This window comes from Musca vetustissima, unplaced genomic scaffold, assembly GCF_032173495.1.
Source record: "Musca vetustissima isolate MV318-11 ecotype Yass unplaced genomic scaffold, APGP_CSIRO_Mvet_v1 utg122399, whole genome shotgun sequence".
Classification (NCBI taxonomy): Eukaryota; Metazoa; Arthropoda; class Insecta; order Diptera; family Muscidae; genus Musca; species Musca vetustissima.
Genome location: NW_026885873.1, coordinates 1,460 through 13,157, shown reverse-complemented (window position 1 = coordinate 13,157; position 11,698 = coordinate 1,460). Strand labels below are relative to the sequence as shown.

The 11,698-nt window shown below is 35.9% G+C and overlaps 1 protein-coding gene across 1 annotated transcript; it reads right to left on the bottom strand.

Annotated features, from left to right (window-relative positions):
- Window positions 1-2,565: 2,565 nt before the first annotated feature.
- LOC133333173 (tachykinin-like peptides receptor 86C) lies at window positions 2,566-9,952 on the bottom strand (the record flags this gene model as incomplete). Its single annotated transcript, XM_061541503.1, has 4 exons — window positions 2,566-2,834; window positions 9,150-9,286; window positions 9,379-9,726; window positions 9,872-9,952. Coding segments are annotated over 4 exons (832 nt in total), but the record flags the coding sequence as incomplete, so codon positions are not given.
- Between the last annotated feature and the right edge of the window lie 1,746 nt (window positions 9,953-11,698).

The following is an 11,698-nucleotide window of genomic DNA, read 5'->3' as shown; positions in this document are numbered from 1 at the left end:
TCACGAAACTTTGCACCCATCATTCTAGATGTAATTCAGTACGCTATACCCAAAATCGAAAGATATAGGGGGCTTTGATGCAGCATTTACATAAAATGTAACGAAAATATATATGGGTGCTATATCTAAATCTGAACCGATTTTCATCAAACTTTGCACACATTATTCTAGACTTAATTTAGTAAGCTATGCCAAAATTCGTGCAAATCAAAAAAAAAAAAAAAAATGCAGGGACTTTGGCGCACAATTTACCTAAAATCGGGTGAAACTTCATAAGGGAGCTATATCTAAATATGAACCTATTTTCACGAAACTTAGCGCAGATCATTCTAGACTTAATTCAGTACGCTATGCGAAAGTTCGTGCAAATCTAATGATTTTCAAGGACTTTGGTCCACCATATACTTAAAATCTAAATCTGAACCAATTTTCACGAAACCTAGCACACGTCATTCAAGACTTAATTTAATACGCTATGCCAAAATTCGTTCAAATCAAAAGATTTGCAGGGACTTAGAAGAACCGTTTACTTAAAATCGGGCGAAACTATATATGGGAGCTATATCTACATCTGAAACGATTTGCACGAAACTTAGCACACGTCATTCTAGACTTAAATTGGTACGCTATGCCAAAATTCGTGAAAATCGAAAGATTTGCAGGGCCTTTGATGGAACATTTACCTTAAATCGGGCGAAACTATATATGGGAGCTACATCTAAATCTGAACCGATTTTCACGAAACTTAACACACATCATTCTAGACTTAATTCAGTACGCTATGCCAAAATTCGTGCAAATCTAATTATTTTCAGGGATTTTGGTGCACCATTTACTTAAAATCGTAGGAAACTATATATGGGAGCTATATCTAAATCAGAACCGATTTTTACGAAACTTAACACACAACATTCTAGACTTTATTCAGTGCCTTATACCAAATTTCGTGCAAATCGAAAGATATATAGGGACTTTGGTACACCATTTACCTAAAATCGGGCGAAACTATATATGAGAGCTATATCTAAATCTGGACCGATTTTCACGAAACTTTGCAGACATCACTGTAGGCTCAATTCAGTACGCTATGCCAAATTTCGTGCAAATCGAAAGATATATAGAGACTTTGGTACACCATTTACCTAAAATCGGGCGAAACTATATATGGGAGCTATATCAAAATCTGAACCGATTTTCTCTGATTTCAATAGGGTTCGTCCTTGGGCCAAACCAATTGGCTGTTCCAAATTTCATTCAATTCGGATCATAAATGCGACCTGTACTTTGCTCACACAAATACATGGACGGACATGCATAGATCGACTCAGAAAGTGATTCTATGCATATTCTCAAAAGGAACCATGGGTCTATCTCGATTATTTTTGCCTGTTGCAAACATATGCACAAAGACATAATACCCTGTACCACAGTGTGGTGAAGGGTATAAAAAGGCCGTCAGGTCAAAACGTCCAATTAACTATAGAATTAAACTTAAATATCTTTAGATCATTATAAGTTACAATATTAGCTTTAGGTTTAATGTAATTCCGAATATTATCTGTTGAAGTATCAGGGTGTAAAATTAAAAAATTTCTGCGAATACTTTTTGTATCCACCAAGAATCACGAATACCAAATTACTGCCATCTACGACCATCAATTATAGGAACGAATCATGAATGACAAATTAGGAGGAAGCAGTATTTAAGTAGTGTCCATATTTATTATTCTATTCCTTACACAATTAAAACAAAAAACATCAGGCATTCTTATTTAAAAATATATATTTTTATATTTATTTTTCATATATACATTGAAAATATACTTTTAACATAGAAATAAATAATTACACAATAAATCTTAATAAACAATAGTTGAAGTACCTTGGAGGTTTTGACTAATCCAACAATATACATTCTATTTACAATAATTATTGGATAAATTAAATTTGAACTAAGTTAACAGTTTGTTTTTTTATTAACCTTTTTAAATAGATTTTTATTTTATATATAAAAATACTTTAAGAAATATATTTTCTACATCCAGTCTGTAGAATGTAAAATTGTAATAGCTATTAAAAGCTGCCCTATGACCATTAGTATGTATGTACAATTTCCTCATTTCTAGGTGTAGAGTGTATATATCTATATATGTATTTTGTTTGTTTCTTTGTTAAAAACTAATTAAAAGTTCTTCGACAAAATCCATCTAAAAATTTGAAGAAAAATATATTTTTGTTTTGTTTTCTGGAATTTTGATTTTAGTTCCTTGGGAAACCAAAGTGTTTGTTGTTGTTGACTTTACATTCCTGATTAATTTACATTAAAATGTTTTTTTACGATTCAACGATTTATCGTTGTTGTGGTTGTTTTTGTTATTTTGTTATGGATTTATGTAGAAAATATTCGATGTAATTTTATTACAACAAAATTTTAAATGTTCTCACTAAATGTTCTCTTTCACTCAGCCAGCAATTAAAATTCCTTAAGATTATTATTTGTGGTTGTTGTTTTTGTTTTTGTCTTTGGTATTTGATTTCAAGAGATTATGCAATATAAATCTTTTGGATTTATGATTCTACAGCATTATTGTCCTCATCACATGAAATATAACGAATTTTTAATTTCTTCCTTTCCAGCCCATTGTGCACCGATATTGAGAGCGGTGATTCTTCTCCCGTTTTGATCATCTTCTCTGTAGCCAATATACTATTCCGATGTATCATCATCGTACAGGTATTGCCCATATGATTCACCGTTGTATTTTTATGATCAGGTAATGAGGAGTTGTTAGCCACTTGTATCTGGGTCTCAATTGTACTGCGCTTCCAATAGGGTTTATTATCTACTGAAAATAAATAAAAAAGGGAAGAGGTAATTAATTTAGGTATAGATTTAGAAAATTTCTAGTGAATAGTAGCAAAAAAGCCGTTAAGTTCGGCCGGATCGAACTTTTTATACCCTTCACCAAATGTGAAGTTTCAAACCCCGCTGGGAATTGTATTATACTGCCATAACATCGGATATAATTCATATATAAGGGGAATACCGATTACAAACCGATTGGTCCAGAATTCGAATCCCAGCGTAGGAGGAAAACTTTTTTCAAAACGGGTTTCAATTATTTGTAAAAAGATGCAAACATTCTTCTTCATATGGGGTGTTTCGAAAGACCCCTAACATTTGAATAACCAAGCTCAGCCCATTAGGATAAGACAAACCAGTAAGGAAAGTAGTAAAGTCGGGCGGGGCCGACTATATGATACCCTTCACCACTTTGGGTATATTCGACAGATGAATCCTAACAGACGTCGCAAATTTTAAACGAAAATGTGAACCGATTTCAACAATTTCAGGAAACTTAACACACATCAATTTAGGTCTAATTCATTACGCTTTGCCAAATTTCGTGAAATACGAAATATATATATAGGGACATCATTCTATAACTAATTCATTACGATGTGCCAAATTTTCTGCAAATCAAAAGATATATAGGGACTTTGGTGCACCATTTACCTTAAATCGGACGAATATATATATATATATATATATGGGAGCTATATCTAAATCTGAACCGATTTTCAGGAAACTTTACACACATCATTCTATATCTAATTCATTACCATGTGCCAAATTTTGTGCAAATCGAAAGATATATAGGGACTTTGGTGCACCATTTACCTTAAATCGGACGAATATATATATGGGAGCTATATCTAAATCTGAACCGATTTTCAGAAAACTTTACACATATCATTCGAGACTTAATTCATTACGCTGTGCCAAATTTCGTGCAAATCGAAAGATATATAGGGACTTTGGTGGACCATTTACGTTAAATCGGACGAAACTATACACGGGAGCTATATCTAAATCTGAACCGATTTTCAGGAAATTTAACACACAACATTCTGGGCCTTATTCATTACGCTGCGCCAAATTTCGTGCAAATCAAAAGATATATAGGGACCTTGGTGCACCATTTACCTTAAATCGGACGAATATATATATATATGGGAGCTATATCTAAATCTGAACCGATTTTCAGGAAACTTTACACACATCATTCTATATCTAATTCATTACCATGTGCCAAATTTTGTGCAAATCGAAAGATATATAGGGACTTTGGTGCACCATTTACCTTAAATCGGACGAATATATATATGGGAGCTATATCTAAATCTGAACCGATTTTCAGAAAACTTTACACATATCATTCGAGACTTAATTCATTACGCTGTGCCAAATTTCGTGCAAATCGAAAGATATATAGGGACTTTGGTGGACCATTTACGTTAAATCGGACGAAACTATATACGGGAGCTATATCTAAATCTGAACCGATTTTCAGGAAATTTAACACACATCATTCTGGGCCTTATTCATTACGCTGCGCCAAATTTCGTGCAAATCAAAAGATATATAGGGCCTTTGGTGCACCATTTACATTAAATCGGACGAAAATATATATGGGAGATATTTCTAAAACTGAACCGATTTTCACGAAACTTAACACACATCATTCTATACCTTATTCATTGCGCTGTGCCAAATTTCGTGCAAATCGAAAAATATATAGGGACTTTGGTGCAACATTTACATTAAATCGGATGATAATATATATGGGAGCTATATCTAAATCTGAACCGGTTTTTCCCAATTTCAATAGGGTCCTTGGGCCAAATAAGTGACCTATGCCAAATTACATCCAAATCGGATCATAAATGCGACCTGTACGTTGTTCACAAAAATACATGGACGGACAGACGGACACGCGTAAATCGACTCAGAAAGTGATTCTATGCATATTCTCAAAAAGAACCATGTGTCTATCTCGTTTCCTTTTGCCTGTTACAAACATATGTGTGGTGAAGGGTATAAAAAGGTTAGAAAGTTAGCGATACCAAGAGTAAAATGGCAACACTTTATTAGCAAGGACACAAACCAATTTAAAACTTAAGGATACGTTGTTTCTAGGCAACGATAGATGGCATTCCCATACAACAATGATTAACGAAACTAACACAAGGATTACTCGATTAAGATGGCAAATCTTTGTGGAAGCCATGTGGACCATTTACGTACAGGATTTTGTAAGCACAGCAAATCAGAAATACTAAATTTCTGCAAATTTTAATAAGTGCATTTTCGTAAGTCTCAAGGCGTGAACAACTCGTCTAAATGTTGTGGGATGGAATACTTATATTAAATATTCAATCCTATATATAGGCTATCCCTAAAGAAGGATCAGTATTGTGTAGTTCTGGCTCGAATATATGCTAAGCAATGAGAATACACAATCCTAAAGTAAAGCCATTTCGGTTGGAAAACGTGGACTTAGTGTGTAATGTCATGTGTAATCGACAATCGAAGCCAAGACACCCCAGAAAATTCAAGCTAATACACATATTGAGCTTATCCAGAAACTGTAAAATGTTCAGAACCGAGTCTCTTAATTAAATCACACAAACTACCAAAGACTTCACTCTGCAGCCGGCTCTACCTACCGAATTGACTGGGAGGATATCTCCGACCAGAGACTGTCACCTGAACTACTTCATGTTCGTGCCGTATTTTTATACCCTCCACCATAGTATGGAGGGTATATTAATTTTGTTTTTCCGTTTGTAAGTCATCGAAATAATCATTTCCGACCCTATAAAGTATATATGTTCTTGATCAGCGTAAAATTCTATGACGATCTAGCCATGTCCGGCAGGTCAAGTTCGAAGATGGGCTTTATCGGTCCACGTTTAGGCATAGCTCCCATATAAGGGTACCCCCATATGTTCGGTATTTTGGGGTTCTTGAGCGCGTTTTTCAACCGAATTCGCAGAAATTTGGTACATTGGGTACTCAATGTATCCACAAAAAATTATAAATATAGGTCCACTTTTTCTGGTAGCCCCCATATAACGGTACCTCCTAATTTTCAGTATTTTGGGGGTTTTGAACGTATTTTTCCGCCGAATTTGCTGTAATTTAGTATTATGAGTTCTTAATAGGTACCAAATCTCTCCACAAAAAATTATGAATATAGGTCAATTTTTTCGGATAGCCCCCATATAAGGGTACCCCCCAAATGTCGTATTTTGGGGTTCTTGAGCGCATTTTTCAACCGATTTCGCTGAAATTTGGTACATTTGGTTCCTATTGGGTGCCAAATATCTCCACCAAAAATTATAAATATAGGTCCAATTTTTCTGGCTATTTTGAGTTTCTTGAGCACGTTTTTCAACCAAATTAGCTGAAATTTGGTATTTTGTAGTCGAATATGGTAACAAATTATGGTACAAAAAATTTTTAATATGCACCCCCTTTTTGGGGTAGTCCCCATATAACCCGTTTTTTATATTAAAATAGTTATGCAATTTGTTCCGCGTTTGGGTTTGGTTTTAAGACTCTGTTGTAACTATATCACCTGTGGAGGATATCGAGATAAAAAACTAGAACGTAAGGTTCGATAATGAACTATATATGAACTATAACCCGTATTTAAACCTAGCCCCTGTGTGGGAGGTACCAGAAGGAGTGGACCGATATTCCCCATCTTCGAAGTTGAACTAAGTTTGGAAGAAATAATAAGATTGGCAAAGTTTGGATGAAATGTAAATTTTCTGAAACGGATTTGGTCCAAAGAAACATGGGGTCTAGAATCGATATTTTAATTAGCCACAGTGTATAATTATCCATTAAAAATTACTGAATTCTTTATTATGGTTTACATAATCCCTTTTTAGAAATGTCGGTATAGGTCCACTTTTTGGTATGTTCCCATTATTTTCATTTCTAGTACCTGTCAGTATATCTATGGTGGAGGGTATCCAAAGTTCGGCCCGGCCGAACTTAACGCTTTTTCACTTGTTCAAATATGGGATAGGCACCATATCCCGGGAAGCCAGCTTGAAAGCGCAACATCACCGTTTGTTAGAACCGCATTTACCTCAGGTCTATTTCTGTGAGATGCAATAGGACTCTTGGGACTACAGGACTACTCTGAGTTATGCGGAGTTATGTTGCTGCCTGCTGCGTGTCCTCAAAATATTCTCCGTCAACTCTTTAGCAGATAAGTCAAATGTAATGGTCACATGGACCCAAGAAACTAAATTGACTAACGTCTGCAGCTTGCACGTTACGATGGTTACAACGAGTTGCGGGAGGATCGCACTAAAAGCAGAGGTGGGTGACATGCGTTCTGTGCTAGACCATAGTGACCCATACATGGAATGTAGAGGTATAGTAGTTAAGTGCGGTACTGCTGTACCCCGAGATATTTGCCCTATATAAGCTCGCCTTTGGAAGTTAATTAAAATGAAATGCTAGAATATTTCAATGCCCATCTCTGAGCTCTGGCATTCTGTCCTAAATACTGACCATAAGGGTGCAGCATTGGCCGAGCAAATTGATAGCTAGAATGACGGTGATGTCCTCTCGAGAATGAGAAGAAAAGGCCACAGTTCGCCAGATGAAGTAATCTCGATGTCCGTCATTCTATTGATTCAGACCACCTCCCCATTATTGTTTTCATTAGATTTTATAACCTTCAGAACACCGAACTTTCCGGAACAATCCTAAAGCTGATTGGCAAGGTTTCAGAGATTCCACCAATCAACGCTCCAAATCCCTCAGATCTTTGGAGGAATTTTTGGGACATCATCATTGCTTCAGCCGACCGATATATACCTGCTTGACGAATACCCGAATTAAGACCAAACTTCCCAGCATATGTGACGGTACTTACGAATAAATGTCGAAAAGTTGAAGATTCGTATAGTGAAACATGGAGTTTCCCAAGGTATAGCCCTTCAACCTCTACCTTCCTGATATTCCAGAATGTATGGGGATGATTGCACGATCATGACGTCGGATTCTGTTATTGATAACATATGTGGAAGGATAAACGTCTACACGATCTGATCTTGTGAAATTCTTCCATTTAAGGTGTATGAAAATCCCTGCCACCAGCTGAATAAAGGAGAGAAGATTCCGACAGCCTTTTGAAGTCGTCTGGGCAAGCCACTGCTATATGCGATAAGTGGAGGAACAATATCCTTAAATCGGCCGCAATTCGTGTGCTGATAAGGAAACCTTGTGGTTTGCGAATCTAAGTGATACACAGTGGAAGAATATATAGACCTGTCAGTTGTGGCAGTGAAAACTGCAATTGTTGCCTCCTGATTACACCAGTGTACCATCTTTATGAAGAGACGAAAATCATTTCAGTCCCTTGGCACAATTAAAAGTTATCAATGCCGTACTCGCTGGGGTGTTATAGTCGGAAACACCCCTGCCATAGCCTTATGGACAGGCTTCAGCTTCCCAGGATCGTCAGGAAAGATATTCATGATCTTGAGGGAGAGAGGTATAAGCGTGAACCACTAGATCAACAGGCTTATCAAGCAGGTCTATAGTCGGAAAACCCCTGTTATTGTCGGAAACACTCCTGCCATAGCCTTATGGACAGGCTTCAGCTTCCCAGGATCGTCAGAAGAGATATTCATGATATTCATATTGAAAGAGAGAGGTACAAACGTGAACCTCTAGGTCAACAGGCTTATCAAGCAGGCCTGAATATCATTCATACAGATAGAGGAAATGCTATGAATGGAATGCAAAACTCGGAGAACATCCATAGTAGCAGAGAAACAGCTGCATTAAAAGTTCTTAAAAAATATTTTTAAAAAATCTACACCTATCGATAGTCCTTCAAAAATATTTTTAAAAATCTACGCTTATTAAAAGTCACAAAATATTGTTAAAGCATCTACGCGCATGAAAAATTCTTCGAGAAATAGATTTAGAAAAGGAGAAGCAGTTGTCTAGGCAGCACGAGGCACGAGTAGTCTTAGTAGTACTGGGCTCGAATTGACCTAACGCATGCGCAGAATGTGGACTAGGACCACACGACGCGTTGCTTTTGTCTACGATTTCTCAATGGACGAAACAACCTTCTTGAACTTGTACACAGAGGGCAACAGAACGGGGCAACACTTAATCGATTCCCTTTCTTGTATTTCAGTTGCTACAACAACAACCACAGTCTACTCCATTCGTACTCGAAACAGCCAAATCGATTTGGAACATGTGTTCAGAATCTTCAAATTTCACACATAGCTTACAAATCGAAACACTCCAATATCGTAATACTTACTTTTCATTCTCGATCCATGATTATTTGAACTATTTTTGTTTAGCGTCATGCGACTACGCGGCGAATGAATTTGTATTGCAGCAGCATTGAAGAAAAGGCAGCAAATGGCTTTTTGAAAATACATTCGAAATCTGAAAAATATTCGCAAAACACAACAACAAAATAATATTTTAATATCCGTTTTCTAAACAAAACAAAATTTCCACTTCACCAGCAAACTTACCTTTTGTTCATCCAATAGTAAATAATTGGATTGACCATGGCGTTGGACATGGCCAGCCAATAGAAACCCAAATACATGTGCTGGACATATTTCGCTGACGTGACTTGGTTATTGTGATAGGCATAAATGAAGAACAGATGATAGGGCAGCCAGCAGATGGCAAATATTGAAACAATGGCTATGAACATTCGCACAACTTTCCTCTTCGATTTCATCGATTCCATTTGACGTTCGGTGGTTTCGCCAATGGAGCGGCTACCCCATAATACACGGCCCATTAATGTGTAACAGATTAGCATAACAATCATTGGTATGCCATAGGTGATAACCAGTATGATGATATTGTAGCTGTGTGTGTGCATGAGAATGAGAAGAAAGGATTTGTTTATTAGAGGAGGGCGCTTTGTTTGTATTTGTATTTCTTATTTGTGCATTGTATTGTATTACAAAGGAGGAAGTGAGCTGTGTTTGTTTGTGTGTGATTACTACTTACACATAATCCAAAATTGATGTGGGATATCGTCCATCCGGCCAGAGCATATAACACACCGTCCGTTGTTTGCCATTATAATACCTGTACAAATACATACAAAGGGAAGTGGTATGAAATTAATCCGTTTGTTTACATGAAATCAATATTGTGTTGCGAGGATAATTGAAAGCAAAGATGATGATGTCGAATGGTTTCGTTGGAAATGTTTGTGTATCAAATATTTATTCACCCAATGGGAAAATGTAGGAACAAACAAGTTAATAGGGATATTAAGTTGTTAAAGGTATATATAAACTAAAGCAATAAATCGACGTTAAGTTCGCTTTTTGATATCTTCCAAAATTAGTTTTCAATAAATTCACGCTTATTGGTATTCCATTAGTTTTCCCTTATCGAAAAATTTTAAAAAATATTTGTTAAAAATCTACGCTTTTTGAAAATCCTGTTTAAAAATCTACGCTTATTGTAAAGGCGCCGAAATTGCGTTTCGAAAAATATAGAAAATAAAACACGAACGTTTTAGTTTCTGATTCCAGAATTTTATTGATTTATTAAATATTAATAATAATAATAATAATAGGGGAAGATAAACAGAATAGGAAAGAACAGATCGCCTGTGTTACGAAGCGATCGTGACGAGAAGAAAACTAACAATAACAACAATGCTGCCAAGTGGCATTGGCGCAAAACAATACTCATTAGAAAACTGACAGTTCAATGTTGTAGCAATAAGGAGTATGCAGTTTTCTAATGAGTATGCAAACAAACACAATGAACACGAGCGTTCAAAGGATGCATTTCCCAACAATGCATATAAAAGCGATTCTTACTTAAACACTTATTGTAAGTCCTTTAAAAATATTTTTAACAATTAAGAGTAGAATCGAAAGTGATAGTCTTTAAAAATTATCGATAAATCGAATATATTGATAGCCATTAAGCATTGTTTTTTCATAGTCGATCATTACCTGTTTTTTAGAAAACCCAGGCTTGGTCATAGACTACAATATATATGATACCCTTCACCACTTAGTGTACATACAGGCGGTGCTGATATATACAATATCCTGCAGATAGAACAGACATATCAACTTTAGAGGAGCTTAGAAATGGAATTGGGCGAAATTAAATGTGCATAGATATTTGAATCTATTAAAAACCTTATACACATACCATTCTGAAATCTATGAAAAATTCCATGTCAATCGGGGAGACACGGATTCTTTGACGTGCCATTTGTATAAAACCGTGCAAAATTATGTTCGTATGTAAATTTGAACTTAATTGAATAACTGTGACATATACCATTTCGCATGATGCAGCACAGTGCGCTGTCCGCAATTTTACCTCGTGTATACGGAACTGCCGAAGACTCCTCGTTGAGCCATTTACATAAAATCCGACAAAATATTTTTAAATCTAAGCAGATTTTTACAACTTTAATACACATCACTCTAAACTCAAGTATTCCGAATTTCACATAAATCGAACAAAGGTAGGCTCTTAGGTGCACATAAAATCGGACGAAAATGTATTTTGGGAGCTCTATCTACATCTGAACCGATTTCTGCAAAACTTCGCAAATATAAAACTGGACCCAATTTATAACAATGTGCACTTGTGCCACATTTCATCCAAATCGGATTATAAATGTGACCTGTATTTTGTTTACAATTTAACATCAACAGACGCACGGACATGCATAAATCAACTTAGAAAGTGATTCTATGCATATTCTAAAAAGGAACGCTATGTCTATTTCCTTTCCTTTTACATGTTACAAACATAAGCACAAAGACATAATACCCACAGTGTGGTGGTGAAGGG